Here is a 23,496-nt window from a genome sequence, read left to right on the forward strand (position 1 = left end):
GAGGTCTTATCTACACTGAAGTAGTTAACACCTAACATCCAAAGCATGCCACGTCCTGCTTTGAAATTCCGGTAGATGACAAAGCAGGTTAGGACACTCTCATTTCAGAGTGTCCTGATAGAAAAGATTGAGTCCCCAACTTTTCTGGTGTCTGTCATCCCCACTGTGGTGCTGTGATGGAATCGAGTATTATTATTTCACCTCGAATCCCCTTGCCAGAGGGCTGCACCCACAGGCCGAGGTTCATCAGAAGAGTCTCTTACGAACAGATGGGCCTCCGAGAAGAGGAGGGCTCCTAAGCCAGCAGTGGGTGCCAACAGCTCCCAAGTCCCTGAAGGCACCGCACCTTTTAGTTTCTCTGGAGATCTGTCTCTGTCATCATGGGCCCCCATTTCCTAGTAGACTTTCTCTGTCTCTTGGCTATAGATTTAACAGTCATCAAATCGTATAATGGCCAGTATTAGTCAGCCAAGTGCTTGTTCTTTTGGTAACATTTATTAAGCACTTACTATGTATAAGGCACAATGCCAAGTGCTGGGCACAGCAAGGCAAGTTTGAGCTCTAGTTGGGGAGAGAGATACTAATCAAATAAACAGGTATTTAATTGTATCTATATATATTTCAGACTCCACCCAACAGCTCAGCTATCTAGTCGGTTAGTTTGACTTACAAAGTTTCCTGGTTTCAAATTTGAACTTGCCCATTAAAAGTTCAGCATAACAAGATCTGCCCCATGAAGATGCAGAGGCAGACTTTCTGGTGGCCCTTAAGGGATCCCCATCCTGAAAGAACTGCCATCCTGAGGCTCTCTGTAGTGTGCTGCAGGAGTTGAGGGAAAGCCTTTACTGCCACGAAGAGTTCAGTAGCTGCTTTTCCTTCAGAGTTGTTTCCATAAGAGATGTAAGTACTTATGAACAGTGATATTTGGCCATTTCCAATGCAGACCAATGTGAGGGGATTCATCAGATGCCAGCTGCCGTTGTATCTGGGAAATGGCCTTATTTCATCCATTATTTGTAACATCCAAAAAGCTTTGCCTCTGGCATCCACTGCTGTTGAGTGAGGGCCGTTATATGTAACTGAATTCCTGGAACATATTGAGCCTCTAAGTAGAATAGAGAAAAATACATCTTAATTTGTTGTCCAGAGGCAGGGGCTTCTTGGCGCAAACACAGCTGGGCTCTGGGGCCTGGTGCAAGCAAGTGCAGAGGACCAAGGGAAGGGGATGCAGGGCTCTGACCTCGTCCGTCCCCTGAAGCCCCCACCCCCACCCCAAACAGGAGAGTGGCTTGAGACGAGGCGGGCCTGGGTCAGAGGATGAGGACAGAGTGGCTCGACTCTGACAGTCTGTCCCCACTCACCCCGGGGCAGACACTGCTTGGCCGGGGTGGGGTGATGTGTTTGCTGAAGAGTGTCTGTTTCCTCTGGTCCGTCTGGTTTGGCGTGGAGCCCCCTGTTGCATGGTGAGCAGTCGTGGTTGCAAGCCGTAGTTCTGTGACCCTGCCATCCTGGGGACCGTCATCTCCTCTGTCACGAAGCGGGCTTGGCCTCACACCCAGATGTGGCACATCAAGGTCTGGCCTTGACTGTTTCTGACATTGGGACGGACAGAAATGTGACACGAGAAAAAAATCCGGCTGACTTTTCTCTTTGCTTTTCCCTCCTCCCACACCCATCCCTACCTCCATCCCATCACCATTTAGGATGAATCTCTTCAGCGTCTGCAGAAGGAGTCTGACATCTTACAGAGAACATATGCACACTACTTCGATCTCACAATTATCAACAATGAAATCGATGAGACAATCAGACATCTGGAGGAAGCCGTGGAGCTCGTGTGCACAGCCCCGCAGTGGGTCCCGGTCTCCTGGGTCTATTAGGCCTCTCCCCAGATATCTGCCGCATAGCTGGGAGCCACGTCATACATGGAAAAGCCTCTGTTATCGGCCTTGTGTCAGCAGGTCGTGGTCCCTAGAGACTACCTAGTTGTAGTGTGACCTACATTTATAATTATTGTCATGTCTGAATAGATAGGAGGAGAAAAACAATTACACACTAATTTAAAGAGACAGTATCTTTTTTAATCAGTTCTCCTAAACTTTAATAAAATGTATCTTTAAATGTATGTATTATTCAATCCTTTGGAATGTTATATTTTTGGAAATCATAGCTTTTTATTTCCAAGGCCCCTAAAAACTGCACAAAATAGATGCTGCTTTCTATAATCTATTTTAATAATAATAAACAATGATTCTGTTACCTTGACTGGGGTTGGAACACTACATTCTTTTTAGAGTCTGATTTTATGGATTGGAATATCTTTCTTTCCTTTATTTATTTTGAAATAATCAGTCTAGTGATTACAAAACTCATAAATTTTTAAAGGCCTTTCTTTTCCTCTTTTGTTTTAGAACTTGTTTTAAGTCCTTCATGTAACATCCAGATAATGTGATACTGTCTCTTTGAAGCACCCTGTAAACCTTTTAGAGATTTGAAGTTGGGTCTTGACTCTTAATGCATGTGGACAGTCGCGAGCGTTTATGCTGTCGGTGTGTCTGTGTTGGACAAAACAATCTGTAATCTACAGCAAAGTACATTCCGTTCACGGGGCACACCCAGGGGAATAAGAATAAAATGCTATTATGACTAAGTTGTAAACCTATGCACATCCCTTGCATTTCGGGCAACTTTATAAAAAACAAACAAAAACTGATTTTTATTAATAATAATCAATCATGTAGTGAAATGTGTTTGTAATTTTGTCTCAATTTAATTTGTTGTAAGGTGGGAGGGGGAATTGCTGGTTTCACCATTTCAGATCTGTGTTGTCTGAGAGTATTAACGTTTTAATTAAGCAAAGAAATGAGGATTTTTAATATGTATGTAATTGTTTTAAAGCACCCATTTTAAGAGAATATACTGTGCAATGAAGAAACCAGTTTAGGCATTTGCTATGAACTGAATTATTCCAAAAGAATAATCTATAACAGCCCTGTAAATTCCTTTAAAATGATAACTAACAGGACAGTTTGACCAATTTTTTTTAAAATATACTTCCTTTTATGTGTTCAATAATTAAATGCCTTCGGGTCCTTCATTTCATTATAGATTTGTTCAGGTTTACAAGGTGGTGATCTTTTAGATTTTATAATCCATTAGATGCTCACTGAAACATCAAAGGCCCAGGAATGACTATCAGTTAGCAGGACAACAAAATACTCTGCACCCAAGGGCCACTAATGTGCACCTGTGCTTTCTCCTTCCTCTTGCTATATCCCTTGGCACAGGAGAATCATGTCCTTGTTGCTTTAGAGACATTAACCATCTCATCACCCTTCCGTGAGGTCACATTCTTCCAATAGAGGAGATTCAGGCTGGGGTGGGGGGTCTTCTGACTCTTTGCTAGAGGTCAGTGGAAGGTTTTTCATGAGAGTGTTTGTCGCGGTGTGAAGTGGTTCTATTAACCTGAGATCCTTGAAAAAAATACCATCAAGTTTGCTTCTTGTCGGTTAGATGGCCTCATTGCTTTGTGCCCTGGCAGGATGTGCAGGATGTGTTCTGAGCGGAACAGCTCCTCTATGAAGGACCACTCTGAGAAGGCATTTGTATACTCTTTTTAGGGTGTCACCCTCCCCTCCCACCTACTCTTATTAAACAATGCTGATTTTTCCTCTGATGTTGTCCTTTGTGGGTAACCAGATGAGTATACAACTTAGTAAAGTGCTGAGTAAACTGCTTCTGTTGGGACCCACAGCAGGGTGACCAAACCACCAAACCAGAGACACTGTGGATGGAGGGAGAAACCCCAAGAGCTGATTAGGGCTGTGTTAGGACTGATTTAAATCTACCTGATGCCAAGCCCAGGCAGTCATTCCCGTGACAGTACTGGTCACAATCCGGGCTCTTCTCAGTGTGAAACTGCCTGCTCTACCTCTTTTCCAATGAAGCACAAAGAAGAATACAACTAACACTTGAGAACAGAAGCTCCCTCCCTCTGGTAGAAACCCCACTTGTCCTCTGAGACCAAATCTCCAGAGATGCTCGACGATGCCTGTCTTAAGCCACCCACCATGCTGATAAAGGTGGGTCATGCAGAGGAAGAGAAAAGCAATGCCAGTGTAAATGTCTGGCCCCAGGATTGAGAAGCACTGTAGCGCTCATCCTCTCTCCTCCACCACTTTATGCGTCCTCAGAGAAGCACACAGACAGGCGGCGTTCTCACCATTGCGCGGGTGGCAAAATTCCTGCACCCAGAACTCATTCTAACTTCTCAGAGGTCGTCTGTTCCCTTCCACTAATACACGTCTTCTCTCAAACACTGTCCTTTTGTCCTAGCAGAAAATACTTAAATTTCTGAATCCAGAGTAATTTCGGTACATTGCTGCTGCACCTCCATTACAATTGTCCACTAAGCAATCAGAAAATTGCTAAAAAGCTGCTTTACTGTTTCCATTCCATCAACAAAATCATTTTTTTTCCTTTAAAAGAACAGAGCGAATGATTATTAAATCTTAGCACTGATCAATTGAGCCATGTTCTGAGGGCTCTCTTTCCAACCCCATTGCCTACAGCAAGAAATGGGGTGTTTTTCATATGTCAAATTATCTGTTAAAAAGAATGTCCTGATTTTCTAATCATAAAACAGTAATTACTTTGCACACGCAGCATGTTCCATTCTAACACTAAAAAGGAAAATGTCAATTTAATTCAGGAAGCTTCCCAGTGTCAAGATAATATGGTAGCTTTTTAAAATGCAATTAAGTGGAACTCCTGTCAAGTGAGATGGTTTAAAATATTTGCTCAGAGAGGAAAAGAAATGGGTGACCTACTTCTTGCAATTTGCATTCAGAAGGCATCTTCTGAGCCCGTCCCATTGGTGGTGGGATGTCAGAAGATGCTGCAAAGCCCTCACCACACAAAGGGTCAGCACATGCTCCCTTCCCCGGGTCCCATTCCATCTCCCACCGCTGGGGCCAGCCTGCCAGGCCTGGACTCCATGCTACAGTTATTTTTTTTAAACCTTCGATCTCATTGCAGATGAGGTTTTTTGGTTTGCTTTTAAATCACTTGTAGTTAATCTGTTCATTAAGGCTTTGAGTTCATTCCTTGAAAAAGTGTAGTCAGTTGAGCCACCCTTGGGGAAACAGAGGTGGAGATGCCCGGCGTGGACACTGCCCCTTAAGGACAGGCAGCCCAAAACAAATGCTCTTGTCTCCCACTGATATCCTTTTCTTCATTTCAGGTCAATCTCTTGGGGCAAAGAGAACATGCCACTAAAGCTAGCAAGAACATTTCTTGATTAATAAATTCTTAATTTTAACACCTCCCACGCTGTCTCCTTGGAAAGAGGAGAGGGCAACTTGCAATCAGCATTCCAAACAAGCCCCTTCTCATCCTCATCCCTCCTGCTTATTTCCTATCATCAAACTGGTGTGTGTGTGTGTGCATGCATGCGTGCATGTGTGTGTGTGTGTGTGTGTGTGTGTGTGTTGGGGGGGAGGGGCTTGTTTTTCCAGAACTGGACACAGCCTCCTAATTCCATCCTCTTTACAAGGGGTTATGATACCAAGGTCCCCAAGCATTCTTTCTCTTGTTCTGCACCTCTGATTAATTCTCCTCTTAGAAAGCTCTTTTGCTTCTCACTGCAGCTTGCAGAGGGGCTACAAGCTTTACTCATGAATCGTTTCATTTGGTAGAAATTTTCCACTTTTTACCCCTTTAGAAGTAAGGTCTTCCTCTCCATTTGGTGTCTTCAGTTACAGGACATTGCCTGTAAGGCTCAAGGCTTGATTGGCTTTGCCCACACCCAGTTATCAGTTTGCCTTAAACTTGGAGCTATTGGGAGTCTCAGGTCTTCCAGCTTAGCGAGTAAAGTTTAGGTGTGACATGCATCCAGGAAGTGGGAGAAAGGGAGAAAAAGAGTATGTTCACCAGTCCACATCCCTTTATCTGGTCTTTTCTCTGCTACTCTTGGGCTGCAGAAGGTGGGCAGACCTGGCCCACAGAAGGAGGAGGAAGGCCGCACCATCTCTAGGCCAGGCATTGCCAAGTCTTATCTCTTCATGGGGGGGGGATAGAAAGTCCAGAGCTCCCACCACCCCTCACTAACCATCAACTCTCTTGACCCTGTGCAAATGGACCAAGCAAAAGAAATTGGGAAGAGGTGTTTGGCACAGGAGACCTCGTTTCTGGCCCCAAGCACAACTTGCTATCTACGTATGCGCAGAAACTTGGAGCTTCGCTGCCATTTCTGTGTTCCTTCCCTCCTCTCCCGCACGTGACCAAAGGAACGTGCCAGTGGTCTTGCCAATAGAGCCCTGGGGGTGAACATCTTGGGACCCAGAGGCCATGCAGTCTCTTCAAAGGAGTTCTGCTTGGGGGTAGAAATAGGTGTTCCTCCACAGTGCGTGGCCCCGGCTATTATTCTCATTTTCAAGAGACCAAGAATTGGAGGAATCGATTTTCGGTCTCTGCTGTGTCCCTGGATGGTGCCCGTGCAGGCGGTAGGAGGCTATGGGGGCAGCAGGCCCCGGGGCTGGTGTGAAGACCACACGATCCTCACGTGTGGAGGCCACAGCATCATGTTTAATTGCCAGGCAGATGCGTCGCCGTTCAAGCTCAGTTCTGGGGTTGTTTTGCATAAAGTTTTGCCAACGTGTTTTTGTTTGTTTTTTTCTGTATGTATAATTGCCTTTTTATAAAAGGTTTTGAAGTATTGTCTCAGTGATAAAAAGAGAGCGATGTTAACAGTTGTTGTATATTTCACCGTATCCAATTGTAAGTATTTGAAGGGTACAGCGAAGCCTTAGCGTGCAAGAGCGTTTGTGCAGGAGGTGTCCTCTGACACCCAGGAGGTGAGGGGATCGGAAAGTTTCGGATTCTTTGTAAATGCCCCGCTTTTCTTTCTCTCTGTGTGTATCTATTTACATGCCTTAGCACACGCCCTCCCACCCTGATCCCTTTGCCCTGTCGCCAGAACAACCAGAACGCTGGTGCACTGCCGGTACAGGACAAGTCGATAGAACCCTAATCAGTTATCTCTCGTGTGCCAGGGGAGGAAGAGAAACTCCATAGTATTCTTTGTAGAATAAACATACCTGTAGGATGCTGTGTAATGGGAAACCATAGAATTGGGTTTTTGTCATTTCAAAGTTGGAGAAATGTATGAATAAAATGTATAAAACACGAAAAGGTAGTTGTCTCCTCAGATTGCAGGCCAAACAGCTTGGGGACAAACCACCGGAGGATCACTTCCCGGCTCCAGTGTCCACCCTGGCAGCCTGGGTCATCAGCCTGGCTGTCCAGATTGCATTCTGAAAGCAGTTCAAGCTCAAGTACTTGCATTTGGATGCAGATTTTAAATAGCTTCAGTTTTTTTAAAAAATCCAAGTTTGACAGCTCCTGGGAAGAGACATCCAAATTGATTTGAGTGGTGTAGGCACCCAGCATGGAAAGGCTGTCCCTTGCTTGACATTTGCATAGAAAACCTCAGGAGGAAGGCTGCTGCCCTTAGTGTTGGATGATTGGCTTTGGCCTCTGGTCTGAGACGTCGCCCCTCGCGTGCCTCAGTGACCTAGTTTACACACTTCCTTCCCGGCCCTGGGCCCGGGCTCTGTCCAAGTGCAGAACCATGGTGGCTTCAGAAACCCACAGTTGCATATGACCAGTGCCGACACCCCCAGAAATACCCCAGCCTGAATGTGCTTGCACGGCTCACCCCATTTTTTTTTCTCTAACCGCTCACTTTAAGAAGATGCATATTAAGGAAACATAAACAGGAGCGATTATTTACTTTAGTCAAGTAAACCTAACCCTATCAAAAGTACATAGAAGAGTCTAGGTCACATTCAGACACAAGAAATTGAGCCTCTGGCCTTCTAATTCAGGGAATCCCAAGTCATCTTTCTGCAGACTTCTTACTCTAGATGTACAGACAACCGAAAGCATAACGCTACCATTAAGCTTATTTTCTGCACTTCAGGGCATTGAAGACACATCCAACATGTCATTGGAAATGACTAGAAACATGTATTTCTATATTTTTCCCAGTTTACAGTAATATGATAAGCTGAATAAATAATAATTGGTATCATTCCATGACCTGCTGCAGCAGAGCCTGGGAATCTGCAACAAAAACGCTGCGATACTGGTACAGGGTAGTAGACAGTGACCATGAGTTCAAGGTCACCGAGAGTACTGACCCTGAGTACCCTGAGAGTACCAAGCCCCTTTAAAGGACAATGCAATAGTGCAGCTAGTAACCCAAGGTAACATCTGACTTTCTCCAGGAATGAACACACAGGCCACAGGGCCTGCTGTGAAACCCCATGGTCAAGGCGGTGTCGAGCATCCTGCACCCGCTGGCCTGCTCTCCACGCTCCTCCCCCATCCTCACATTTCAGTGAGTGGTGCCCAGAAACGGTTTGGCCAGAGACTCATTCTTAGGCTAGATCATTAAACGCTTCAAGCGTCTGCTGTTCCCTCTTCACGTCTCAGGAGAGGGGGAGACAAAGCTCCAGGCCCTCGAGATGTTAAACTGAGGCTGGAGATGGGGAAATTGAGCCCACTCACAGGCTGGTCCCACACAAATCAACAGCTTACCACAGGATTTCCCATAGAACTTTCTAGGGTGGTGGAAATGTTCTATTTCTTACTTGGGGTGGTGGTTACATGGGTATGTGCCAGACACATCGAACCTAAGATCTGTGCATTCTACGTATGTAAAATATACCTCAGTTACAAAAAAGAAAAGAGAAAAATCATACAATTGTCTTCACAGCTGCCAAAAAAAATTTCACAAAATTCAGTTCCCACTTCTAGTTTAAAAACAAACCAAAACTCTTACAAATAAGATAGAAAATATCCTCAGCAGATAAATAGCAATTTCAACCCACAGCCAACATAATCCACCTAAAGGTGACACAACAAAGGCATTACAATTGCCATTATTTTTTAAATTATCTAAATAACACATGATCTTCATAAAATGATTAGAAAATATGAATAAAACAAAAAGGAGACATTCAAGCAGATTCTGCCACTTGGAGACAACTGCTATAAACACTTCTGTGTATCTCTGCCAGGCTAGTATTTTTCCAGGGAAATATACCTCTATATATCTGTATTTTTAATGCAGTGAGGGGGCGTATACAAAACACATACTAAACACACATACTAAAATATTCTCCTCCTGTCATGATTATTTAATATTGCTTTTAAAGCACCACCCAGAAACAGAGCAAAGAAGTATCAGCACTGGAAAAGATGAGACAAAACTGTGCATATTTGCTAATAATATCGTCATATATCTTGAAGTACCAATGAGAACAACTGGCGATCCATTCAAGTTAATAAGGAGCAGGTACAAAATCACTCAATGCTATTCTTATATATTAGCAATAAAGTTAGAAAATTTTAATGGTGAAAGTAGATGCCATTCTCCATTGCAAAAAGTTTTTAAAAACCAACAAAATCACAAGACCAAAAGACAACCCTCAGAATGGGAGAAAATATTTGCAAATGAAGCAACTGACAAAGGATTAATCTCCAAAATTTACAAGCAGCTCATGCAGCTCAATAACAGAAAAACAAACAACCCAATCCAAGAATGGGCAGAAGACCTAAACAGACATTTCTCCAAAGAAGATATACAGATTGCCAACAAACACATGAAAGAATGCTCAACATCATGAATCATTAGAGAAATGCAAATCAAAACTACAATGAGATATCAGCTCACACCAGTCAGAATGGCCATCATCAAAAAATCTACAAACAATAAATGCTGGAGAGGGTGTGGAGAAAAGGGAACCCTCTTGCACTGCTGGTGGGAATGTGAATTGGTACAGCCACTATGGAGAACAGTATGGAGGTTCCTTAAAAAACTAAAAATAGAACTACGACATGACCCAGCAATCCCACTACTGGGCATATACCCTGAGAAAACCATAATTCAAAAAGAGTCGTGTACCAAAATGTTCATTGCAGCTCTATTTACAATAGCCAGGACATGGAAACAACCTAAGTGTCCATCATCAGATGAATGGATAAAGAAGATGTGGCACATATATACAATGGAATATAACTCAGGCATAAAAAGAAACGAAATTGAGTTATTTGTAGTGAGGTGGATGGACCTAGAGTCTGTCATACAGAGTGAAGTAAGTCAGAAAGAGAAAGACAAATACCGTATGCTAACACATATATAGGGAATCTAAGAAAAAAAAATGTCATGAAGAACCTAGGGGTAAGATGGGAATAAAGACACAGACCTACTAGAGAATGGACTTCAGGATATGGGGAGGGGGAAGGGTAAGCTGTGACAAAGTGAGAGAGTGGCATGGACATATATACACTACCAAACGTAAAATAGCTAGTGGGAAGCAGCCGCATAGCACAGGGAGATCAGCTCGGTGCCTTGTGACCACCTAGAGGGGTGGGATAGGGAGGGTGGGAGCGAGGGAGATGCAAGAGGGAAGAGATATGGGAACATATGTATATGTATAACTGATTCACTTTGTTATAAAGCAGAAACTAACACCACTGTAAAGCAATTATACTCCAATAAAGATGTTAAAAAAATCACAATAAAAAAAAACCCAACGAAATCCATGGGGTTTATATGAAAAGACCTCAAAGATGCACTGAGAATGTAAAAGACTTGGATAAACAGAGAGAAATGTTTCTGGGTGGAAAAACAAAGTATTTTAATGGCATCAATTTTTTCCAAATTAATGTGGAAGTTTAATACAGCACCAAATCAAAATCCAAACAAAAATGTTGGACCTTTACAAAATGACTATTCATCTAGAAGAATAAACAGTGGGTTTTTTTTTTCTAATTTTAATTAAAGGAAATACTAGGGAAAAGAGTCAAGGAGGGATGAGTAGCTCTTCCAGATTTTAATCTGTTCCAAAGCTAAGACAATTAAGATACCATACACGAAAATGAGTTTTAGACAAAGAACTATTTGACGAAATGATAGAAAATGAAAAGAATACAGAATTAACTAGTCAATAAAACTCTGGAAGACAGTAACTTTTTAAGTTTATACAGAAGTCACAAAGCGACTGAAAGATTTGATCCCTTAAAAATATAAACTTTTACATGAAAATGTTATAGACCACAAACTTGGAAAGACATTTTGCAGCAAGTATGATATACAAAGAGTTGATATATTTATTATACAATGAACTTATTATATATAAACTGGTTAAAAATACTAACATCCCAATATATGAACTAAGGACAGGAACATTTAACAGACAATAAAATGTATAAACCATGAAAGAAAAGGATCAATAAAGTTGAATTAAATTAAAAACTAAAAAGTTCTGTTTACAGAAGACACCATAAACAAACCAAAAAGATAAGCCACAAACCTGGAGATGATGCTAGTGACACACCTAAATGACAAAGAATTATCATCAGTAATTTGGAAAGAATTTCAAGAAATCACTTATTTTAAAAAATGTATTTATTTTATTGTTGGCTGCATTGGGTCTTTGTTGCTGCACGTGGGCTTTCTCTAGTTGCAGTGAGCAGGGGCTACTCTTCATTGTGGTGCGTGGGCTTCTCATTGCAGTGGCTTCTCTTGTTGTAGAGCACGGGCTCTAGGCACACAGGCTTCAGTAGTTGCGGCACGCAGGATCAGTAGTTGTGGCTCGTGGGCTCTAGAGCACAGGCTCAGTAGTTGTGGCATGCAGGCTCAGTAGTTCTGGCTCAGGGGCTCTAGAGTGCAGGCTCAGTAGTTGTGGCACACGGGCTTAGTTGCTCCGTGGCATGTGGGATCTTCCCAGACCAGGGATTGAACCTGTGTCCCCTGCATTGGCAGGTGGATTCTTAAGCACTGTGCCACCAGGGAAGCCCAAAAAAATCACTTTTAAAAGAGAAAAAAAAATGGACTTCCCTGGTGGCGCAGTGGTTAAGAATCTGCCTGCCAATGCAGGGGACACGGGTTCGAGCCCTAGTCTGGGAAGATGCCACATGCTGTGGAGCAACAAAACCCGTGCGCCACAACGAGCCTGCGCTCTAGAGCCTGCGTGCCACAGCTACTGAGACCACACGCCGCAACCTCTGAAGCCCATGCGCCTAGAGCCCATGCTCTGCAACAAGAGAAGCCACCGCAATGAGAAGCCTGCACACTGCAACGAAGAGTAGCCCCCGCTCACCACAACTAGAGAAAGCCCGCGTGCAGCAGCGAAGACCCAACGCAGCCAAAAATAAAATAAATTTTTTAAAAAAAACAGGCAACTCACAGAAGATAAAATTTAAATGGCCTTTCTTGAAACTCACAAATAATCAGGAAAATTAGAAATTTAAGTCTTAATAATGGATTTCACATTCCACTAACAGCAGACTATGTGATTTGGACCAACCCGCATACTTAAGACAACTGAAACAGTTGATTGAAATATTTAAAACATCTGTTTAGAGATGTTAGTAAACTAACAAGATAGTGAAGAATTACAGGGCCAGGATTGGGAGGAAACTGATGCCCAAGGGAGGGAGTGAGCATTTAGGGCCACTTTCCTCTGGAGACATTCGCCCACTCCAGAGGAGGCAGCCAAGAGACCCAGTAGCACTTGGGACAGCTTCCCAGGGGTGGGGGGAAGGGATGAGAGCCAGGGCATATTGAGGGGGTGGTTTGAGGAGGGACTGGTGAACTTCCCTCACTTTCAGTGGGGACCCTGAAAGTCTGCCTCTTAGGAGTAATGGTGACCCATTAGTAGACAGACCCTCACAGTGATGCTCAGCTTCAAACCTTCTCAAGCCCTGACATTCAGTGGAAGTAATCCCAGATTGCTTGTGCCAGGTGCCTCGCAGAAGAAAATGTCATTCCTCTCTTGAGGAAGAGATCACCATCCTAGGCCTCAATTATTTTCCACAAATATTTAGCAGATACAGTGTCTGACGAACAACATGAGGAGAAAATAGGCAAATAGATGGATACATCTGTATAAATAAATAACACTAACGTTTGGTTGGATTTTAAATATACACAGAATTAAAATACATGCTAACTCTGACATATAAGTTGGGAAGGAAGAAAAAAAATCAATATGTCTTAAGGGCTTTACATTGTCAAGGGAGAGGGTATGAACATTAATTCTTAAATTTTTGTGAGTCAAGGATGCAAGTTTACAGTAACCACTAAAAGAAAAATACAAGAGGGACCTCCCTGGTGGTCCAGTCGTAAAGAATCTGTCTTCCAATGCAGTGGATGAAAGTTTGATCCCTGGTTGGGGAACTAAGATCCCACATGCCGTGGGGCAACTAAGCCTGCACACCACAACTACTGAGCCTGCATGCCTCAACGAGAGAGCCCATGTGCCGCAAACTACAGAGCCCACGCGCTCTAGAGCCTGTGCGCCACAACTACAGAGCCCATGTGCCCTAGAGCCTCTTCGCCACAATTAGAGAAGAGAAAACCCACACGCCACAACTAGAGAGAAGCCCGCGCACCACAACTAGAGAAGACCGTGCGCCGCAACAAAAGATTCCGCATGCCTCAATGAAGATCCTGCATGCTGCAACTAAGACCCAAAGCAGCCATAAATAAATAAAATGAATGAATGAATGAATGAATGAGTGTGTAAATTCCAAGCTAATAAAATGATCAATCCAAAAGAAGGCAAGAAAGAAGAGAAACAATAATAATAGTATAGAAGGTACAAATTGAAGGCCCTTAGTAAGAAAGTAAATGTAAACCCGAATATATTTTAAATTCTTCATTAAATGGAAAAACACTAAATGCTCCAATTAAAAGAAAAAGATGGTCAGACTGTACTTTTTAAAATTTTAGTCTCTAGACTTACGAGTCACATCTTAAGCATTAGGTAAAGGTTTACAATAAAAAGGACAGTAAAGATATATTGTTAAAACACTAGCCAAAAGAAGCCAGTATAGCTATATTATTTTTTAAAAAAATAGACTTTTAAGGCAAAAAGCATTACTAGAGATCATTTTATCATGATAAAAAAGTTCAATCCACTAGGAAAATATAACAGTTCTATACTGGTAATCACCTAATAACCCAGCCTCAAAGTAAAGGGAAAAAAATGACAGAACTTCAAGGAGTAATAGACAAATCAGTGTAATAGTGGGTTATTTTAACTAAATACCTCTCTTGGTAATGATATGCAAGCAGACAAAAAATTAGTAAGGATATAGAAGATTTGAACAACAGAGACTTCCCTGGCAGTCCAGTGGTTAAGACTCCATGCTTCCATTGCAGGAGGCATGGGTTCAATCCTTGGTCAGGGAACTATGATCCCACATGCTGCATGGCGCAGCCAAAGGAAAAAAAAACGATTTGAACAACATCAAGCACCTAGGAATAAGTCTAACAAAAGACGTGCAAGACTCTTATGTAGGTTATAGTTTATAAAATGTTATTGGAAAACTTGAAAGAGGACCTAAATAAAGGGAGAAATACACAATAGTCATGGCTGGGAATATGCAACATCATAAAGATGTTAATTTTCCTCAAAATGGTCTACAGATTCAATGCAATCAAATTTAAAATTTCGAGGGCTGTGGGTTTTTTTTTTTTTTTGGTTGTTTTATTTGTGGAACTTGACAAACTGATCATAAAATTTGCATGAAAATTCCAAGATCTAGAATAGTTAAAGCAATATTGAAGGAGAAGAACAAGGTATGAGAACTTCCTCTAAAGACATTTTTTTCATTGAAATATAGTTGATTTATAATATTGAGTTAGTTTCAGGTGTACAGTATAGTGATTCAGGTTTTTTTTTTTTGTTTTTTTTTGGCAAATTATGTTCCATTATAGGTTATTACAAGATATTGGGTATAATTCCCTATGCTATACAGTAAACACTTGTTGCTTCTTTATTTTATGTGTAGTAATTTGTATCTGTTAATCCCATACTCATAATTTGTCCCTCCCTGTCTCCCTCTTCCCTTTGGTAACCATAAGTTTGTTTTTTATGTCTGTGACTCTGAAGACTTTTAAGATTTACCATAAAGCTATAGTAAGTAAACAAGTGTGATATTAGCACAAGGACAGATATATAAACCAATGGAATTGAATAGCTCAGAAAGAGTCCCAGCATATTTGGACATTGGCAGAGCGGTGGGCAGTGGGGGAAGGACAGTCTTTTCAATAAATAATGTGAGGACGATTGGATAAACATGTGAAAAAAAATAATTCTTGATCCCTACTTTACATCAGACACACAAATCAACTCTGGACAGAATACAGATCTAAATGTGAAAGGCAAAACAATAAAGCTTCTTCAAAGTAGTATTCTAGAATATCCTTATAATGTAGGATAGGAAAAGATGATTTAAACAGGACACAAAAAGCATAAACCATAAAGAAAGAGACTGATTAATTAGACTATTAAATTTAGGATCTTAAGAATGAATTAAGACTATTTATCAAAAGACAGGATTAAGAAGTTGAAAAGGCAAGCCATAGAATGGGAGAAAAATATTACAAAATATATATGGCAATGGGTGATTTCCTACAAATCAATAAGACAGACAACCCAGTGGAAAAATGTATGAGACTTCAACATGTACCTCACAAGAGTGGATATTCAACTAACCAATAGATATATTCTCAACATCAGTAGTAATCAGGGGAGTGTACAGTAAAACATCAAGATATCACTATACACTCAACACATCAAGATATCACTATACACTCAACACACTGGTGGTGTCAAACAGTAGCAAGTACTGGTAATGATGTGGAGGAATGGGGATTTCATACACCATGGAAGGGAATGTAAACCAGCAAAGAGTTTGGTGTTATCAACTAAAGTTGAAGATATGAATAACCTATGACCCAGTTATTCCACTCCTTGATATATATACAATGGAAATGCACATACTTGTACAGAATATTAATATGTACAAGAATATTAAGAGTAGCATTATTCTTAAGAACCCCAAAGTGGAAATAATCCTGATATCCAGCAGCAGTAGAATAAATAAATAAGTATATAAATTGTAGTATATTCATGCAATGAGATACTACATAGCAAGGAAGATGGGCAAACAATAGCCACACAAAACAACATGGATAAAACTCACAAATATAATGTCAAATAAAAAGAAGCTACACACAAAGGAATACGTAGAGTATGATTCCATTTACCTAAACACTGAAAACAAGCAAAACTGTAGTGTTCAAAGATACTTGCTATACAGATGGCCAACAGGCACATGAAAAGATGCTCAACATCACTAATTATTAGAGAAATGCAAATCAAAACTACAATGAGATATCACCTCATACCAGTCAAAATGGCCATCATCAAAAAATCTACAAATAATAAATGCTGGAGAGGGTGTGGAGAAAAGGGAACCCTCCTACACTGTTGGTGGGAATGTAAATTGGTACAGCCACTATGGAGAACAGTATGGTGTTTCCTTAAAAAAACTAAAAAAAGAACTACCATATGACTCAGCAATCCCACTCCTGGGCATATATCCAGAAAAGACAAAAACTCTAATTTGAAAAGGTACATGCGGGCTTCCCTGGTGGCACAGTGGTTAAGAATCCGTCTGCCAATGCAGGGGGACACAGGTTCGAGCCCCGGTCTGGGAAGATCCCACATGCCGCGTAGCAACTAAGCCCATGCGCCACAACTACTGAGTCTGTTCTCTAGAGCCCATGAGCCACAACTACTGAAGCCCATGCGCCTAGAGCCTATGCTCCACAACAAGAGAAGCCACCGCAATGAGAAGCCCACGCACTGCAACAAAGAGTAGCCCCCGCTCACCGCAACTAGAGAAAGCCCGCACTCAGCAACAAAGATCCAACTCAGCCAAAAATAAATAAAAATTTACAAATAAATTAATTTTAAAAAAAGAAAAGAAAAGGTACATGTACCCCAACGTTTAGAACTAGCAGCACTATTTACAATAGCCAAGATGCGCAGGCAACCTAAATGTCCATCGACGGGTGAATGGATAAAGAAGATGGGGTATATATACACAACGGAATATTACTCAGCCATAAAAAAGAATGAAACATTGCCATTTGCAACAACATGGATAGACCTAGACATTATCATACTAAGTGAAGTAAGCCAGACAGAGAAAGACAAATATTATATGATATCACTTATATGTAGAATCTAAAAAAAAAATAAGCTTATTTACAAACCAGAAATAGACCCACAGACATAGAAAACAAATTTACAGTTACGAAAGGGGAAAGGGGAAAGGGGGTGGGGGTGGGATAAATTAGGAATTTGAGATTAACACATACACACTCCTATATATACAATAGATAACCAACAAGGATTTACTGTAGAGCACAGGGAACTATACTCAATATTTTGTAATAACCTATGGGGAAAAGAATCTGAAAAAGAACATATATATAACTGAATCACTGTGTTGTACACCAGAAACTAACACAACATTGTAAATCACTATACTTAAATTTAAAAAAAAAAGACAGCCTAGAGGATGAGTTATGGCCCACTTTCCCTCTTAAGTCAGGAGATTATGTTACTCTAAAGTGCACCAGCTCCCTCAGTTACATCAGTTAATCCATCCACCTGCCTACTTCATCCCTCCACTTGGATGTCGAATAGGCATCTTAAACTCACCAAGGCCCAACCAGAAGCAAAAAGAAAAGACAACCTACGCAATGGGAGAAAATATTTTTCTCCCAGCAAATTTTTCTCCCAGCAAATATTTTTCTCCCAGCAAAACAAGGGATTAATTTCCAAATATACAAACCACTCATACAGCTCAATATCAAAAAAACAAACCAAATCAAAACACGGGCAGAAGACCTAAACAGACATTAATCCAAAGAAGACATCAGATGGCCAATAAGCACATGAAAAGATGCTCAACATCACTAATTATTAGAGGAATGCCAATCAAAACTACAATGAGGTATCACATCATACCAGTCAGAATGGCCTTCATCAAAATTTCCACAAATAATAAATGCTAGAGAGAGTGTGGAGAAAAGTGAACCCTCCTACACTGTTGGTGGGAAGGTAAATTGGTACAGCCACTATGGAGAACAGTAGGGAGGTTCCTTAAAACGTAAAAATAGAGTTACCATATGCTCCAATAATCCCACTCATGGGCATATATCCAGAGAAAACTCTAGTTCAAAAAGATACATCCAGCCAAACATTCAAAGGAGCACTATTTACAATAGCCAAGACATGGAAGCAACCTAAATGTCCATCAACAGATGAATGGATAAAGATGTGGCACATATATACAATGGAATATTAGTCACCCATAAAAAAGAATGAAATAATGTCATTTGCAGCAACATAGATGGGCCTACAGATTATAACACTAAGTGAAGTCAGACAGTGAAAGACAAATATCAAATGATATCACTTATATGTGGAATCTAAAAACAGATGATACATGTGAACTTATTTACAAAACAGAAACAGACTGGTTCAAGATGATGGAGTAGAAGGACATGCACTCACCTCTTTTTGCAAGAGCACCGAAATCACAACTAATTGCTGAACAACCATCGACAGGAAGACACTGGAACCCACCAAAAAGGATACCCTAGATCCAAAGACAAAGGGGAAGTCACAATGAGATGGTAGGAAGGGTGCAATCATGATAAAATCAAACCCTATAACTGCCCAGTGGGCAACCCACAAACTGGAAAACAATTATACCACAGAAGTTCTCCCATTGGAGTGAAGGTACTGAGCCCCACGTTAGGCTTCCCAGCCTGGGGTCCAGCAACAGGGGTAGGAATCCCCAGAGAATCTGACTTTGAACGCCAGAGGGATCTGATTGCAGGACTTCCACAGGACTGGGGCAAACAGAGACTCCATTCGTGGAGGGCACACACAAAGACTTGTGCACACCAGGACCCAGGGGAAAGGAGCAGTGACCCCATAGGAGACTGAATCAAACCTAACTCCTAGTGATGAAGGGTCTGCTGCAGAGGTGGGGTAGGGGGTGGCTGTGGCCCACCACAGGGACAAGTACACTGGCAGCAGCAGTTCTGGGAAGTACTCATCAGCATGAGCCCTCCCGGAGGCCACCAGTAGCCCCACCATACAGCCTGTAGGCTCCAGTGCTGGGTCGCCTCAGGCCAAAAAACTAACAGGGAGGGAACACAGCCCCATGCATCAGCAGACAAGCAGATTAAAGTTTACTGAGCACTGACCCTGCCCACCAGAGCAAAACTAAGCTCTACCCACCACCAGTCCCTCCCATCAGGAAGCTTGCACAAGCCTCTTAGATAGCCTCATCTACCAGATGGCAGATGGCAGAAGCAAGAAAAACTAAAATCCTGCAGCCTGCAGAACGAAAACCACAATCACAGAAACTTAGACAAAATGAAAAGGCAAAGGATTATGTCCCAGATGAAGGAACAAGATAAAAACCCAGAAAAACAACCAAATGAAGTAGAGATAGGTAACCTTCCAGAAAAAGAATTCAGAATAATGATAGTGAAGATGATCCAGGATCTCGGGAAAAGAATGGAGGCAAAGATTGAGAAGATGTAAGAAATGTTTAACAAAGACCTAGAAGAACTAAAGAACAAACAAACAGATGAACAATACAATAACTAAAATGAAAAATACACTAGAAGGAATCAATAGTAGAATAACTGAGGCAGAAGAACGGATAAGTGACCTGGAAGACTGAATGGTGGAAATCACTGCCACAGAACAGAAGAAAAAAGAATAAAAAGAAATGAAGACAGTCTAAGAGACTTCTGGGACAACATGAAACACACCAACATTCACATTATAGGGGTCCCAAAAGGAGAAGAGAGAGAGAAAGGACCTGAGAAAATATTTGAAGACATAATAGCTGAAAACTTCCCTAACATGGGAAAGGAAACAGTCAACCAAGTCCAGGAAGCGCCGAGAGTCCCAGGCAGGATAAACCAACGGAGGAACATGCCGAGACACACAGTAATCAGATTGACAAAAATTAAAGACAAAGAAAATATATGAAAAGCAACAGGGGAAAAATGACAAATAACATACAAGGGAATTCCCATAAGATTATCAGCTGATTTCTCAGCAGAAACTCTGCAAGTCAGAAGGAAGTGGCATGATATATTTAAAGTGATGAAAGGGAAGAACCTACAACCAAAAATACTCTACCCAGCAAGGCCCTCATTCAGATTTGATGGAGAAATCAAAAGCTTTACAGAAAAGCAAAAGCTAAGAGAATTCAGCACCACCAGACCAGCTTTGCAACCAATGCTAAAGGAACTCCTCTAGGCGGGAAAGAGACTAGCAACTTAAAAAAAAATGGGAACAGCAAAACCAAAACCTACAATAGATACACACACAAAAAAGAAAAAGCAACCCAAACACAGCACTAATGATGGCCATCAAACCACAAGAGAAAAGAATAAAAGAGGAAGGGAAGAAAAAAGACGTACAAAAACAAACCCCAAACAATTAAGAAAATGGCAATAGGAATATCGATAATCACCTTAAATGTAAATAGATTAAATGTGCCAACCAAAAGACAGACTGGCTGAGTAGATACAAAAGCAAGACTGTATATATGCTGTCTACGAGAGACCCACCTCGGACCTAGCGACACATACGGACTGAAAGTGAGGGGACGGAAGAAGGTATTCCACACAAATGGAAATCAAAAGAAAGCTGCAGTAGCAAGATTCATATCAGACAAAATAGACTTTAAAATAAAGACTGTTATAAGAGACAATGAAGGACACTACATAATGATCAAGGGATTGATCCAAGAAGAAGATATATGGGTGCACCCAACATAGGAGCACCTCAATATATAAGGCAAATACTAACAGCCATAAAGGGAAAAATAGACAGTAACATGATAATAGTGGGGGACTATAACACCCCACTTTCATCAATGGACAGATCATCCAGACAGAAAATCAATAAGGTAACACATGTCTTAAATGACACATTAGACCAGATGAACTTAATTGATATTCATAAAGCATTCCATCCAAAAGTAGCAGAATACACATTCTTCTCAAGTGCACAGGGAACATTCTCCAGGATTGACCACATCCTGGGCCACAAGGCGAGCCTTGGTAAATTTAAGAAAACTGAAATCATATCAAGCATCGTTTCCGATCACAACACTATGAGATTAGAAATAAACTACACAAGGGACTTCCCTGGTGGTGCACTGGCTAAGAATCTGCCTGCCAATGCAGGGGACACGAGTTCAACCCCTGGTCCGGGAAGATCTCAAATGCCACAGAGCAACTAAGCCCATGCGCCACAACTACTGAGCCTACGAGCCACAACTACCAAAGCCCGCGTGCCTAGAGCCCATGCTCCACAATGAGAAGCCACCACAATGAGAAGAACGCACACCACAATGAAGAGCAGTCCCCATTTGCCACAACTAGAGAAAGCCTGCATGCAGCAACGAAGACCCAATGAAGCCAAAAATAAATAAATAATAAATAAAATTTTTCTAAAAAAAGAAGCTACAAGAAAAAACTATTAAAAAATGAACACGTGGAGGATAAACAATATGCTATTAAACAACCAATGGATCACTGAAGAAATCAAAGAGGAAATCAAAAAAATACCTAGAGACAAATGAAAACGAAAGCACAATGATCCAAAACGTATGAGATGCAGCAAAAGCAGTTCTAAGAGGCAAGTTCATAGCAATAAAATCTTACCTCAGGAAACAAGAAAAGTCTCAAATAAACAACCTAACCTTACACCTAAAGCAACAAGAGAAAGAAGAACAAACAAAACTCAACGTTAGTAGAAGGAAAGAAATCATAAAGATCAGAGCAGAAATAAATTAAATAGAGACAAAGAAAACAATAACAAAGATCAATGAAACTAAAAGCTGGTTCTTTGAAAAGATAAACAAAATTGATAACCCTTAAGCCATGGAATTCCCTCGTGGCACAGTGATTAAGAATCCACCTGCCGGGATTCCTTCCGGTATGAGTCCCCGAAGTGGCTACTCCTTTAACCCTGTCCTGTCTGAGTGAAGAACAGACGCCCTCCGGTGACCTACACGCAGAGGCAGGGCCAAATCCAAAGCTGAGACCCGGGAGCTGTGAGAACAAAGAAGAGAAAGGGAAACCTCTCCCAGCAGCCTCAGGAGCAGCGGATTAAAGCTCCACAATCAAGTTGATGTACCCTGCATCTGTGGAATACATGAATAGACAACGAAACATCCCAAATTGAGGAGCCGTGTGGATGAAAGGTTCTTGGTGCTGCAGCCAGGAGTCAGTGCTTAATGGATACAAAAACAAGACCCATATATATGCTGTCTACAAGAGACCCACTTCAGACCTAGAGACACATACAGACTGAAAGTAAGGGGATGGAAAAAGATATTCCATGCGAATGGAAACCAAAAGAAAGCTGGAGTAGCAATTCTCATATCAGACAAAATAGACTTTAAAATAAAGACTACTAGAAGAGACAAAGAAGGACACTACATAATGATCAAGGGATCGATCCAAGAAGAAGATATAACAATTGTAAACATTTATGCATCCAACATAGGAGCACCTCAATACATAAGGCAAATACTAACAGCATAAAAGGGGAAATCGACAGTAATACATTCATAGTAGGTGACTTTAACACCCCACTTTCACCAAAGGACAGATCATCCAAAATGAAAATAAATAAGGAAACACAAGCCTTAAATGATACATTAAACAAGATGGACTTAATTGATATTTATAGGACATTCCATCCAAAAACAACAGAATACACATTTTTCTCAAGTGCTCATGGAACATTCTCCAAGATAGATCATATCTTGGGTCACAAATCAAGCCTTGGTAAATTTAAGAAAATTGAAATTGTATCAAGTATCTTTTCCTATGACAATGCTATGAGACTAGATATCAATTACAGGAAAAGATCTGTAAAAAATGCAAACACATGGAGGCAAAACAATACACTACATAATAACGAAGTGATCACTGAAGAAATCAAAGAGGAAATCAAAAAATACCTAGAAACAAATGACAACAGAGACACGATGACCCAAAACCTATGGGATGCAGCAAAAGCAGTTCTAAGAGGGAAATTTATAACAATACAATCCCACCTTAAGAAACAGGAAACATCTCGAATAAACAACCTAACCTTGCACCTAAAGCAATTAGAGAAAGAAGAACAAAAACACCCCAAAGTTAGCAGAAGGAAAGAAATCATAAAAATCAGATCAGAAATAAATGAAAAAGAAATGAAGGAAACGATAGCAAAGATCAATAAAACTAAAAGCTGGTTCTTTCAAAAGATAAACAAAATTGATAAACCATTAGCCAGACTCATCAAGAAAAAAAGGGAGAAGACTCAAATCGATAGAATTAGAAATGAAAAAGGAGAAGTAACAACTGACACTGCAGAAATACAAAAGATCATGAGAGATTACTACAAGCAACTCTATGCCAATAAAATGGACAACCTGGAAGAAATGGACAAATTCTTAGAAATGCACAACCTGCCAAGACTGAATCAGGACGAAATAGAAAATATGAACAGACCAATCACAAGCACT

At 41.1% G+C, this 23,496-nt stretch overlaps 1 protein-coding gene across 8 annotated transcripts in view; it reads left to right on the top strand.

The window, feature by feature from the left end:
• Window positions 1-2,713, top strand: part of CASK (calcium/calmodulin dependent serine protein kinase) — a 400,881-nt gene extending 398,168 nt beyond the window's left edge. For all 8 annotated transcript variants that reach the window (XM_060086299.1, XM_060086301.1, XM_060086303.1 and 5 more), the window contains one exon: window positions 1,704-2,713. In XM_060086299.1, the coding sequence (XP_059942282.1) occupies window positions 1,704-1,880 (177 nt within the window). In that variant the 3' untranslated portion in view covers window positions 1,881-2,713. The remainder of the gene's footprint in view (window positions 1-1,703) is intronic.
• The last annotated feature ends 20,783 nt before the right edge of the window (window positions 2,714-23,496 follow it).

Source organism: Mesoplodon densirostris, chromosome X (assembly GCF_025265405.1).
Source record: "Mesoplodon densirostris isolate mMesDen1 chromosome X, mMesDen1 primary haplotype, whole genome shotgun sequence".
Lineage (NCBI taxonomy): Eukaryota > Metazoa > Chordata > Mammalia > Artiodactyla > Ziphiidae > Mesoplodon > Mesoplodon densirostris.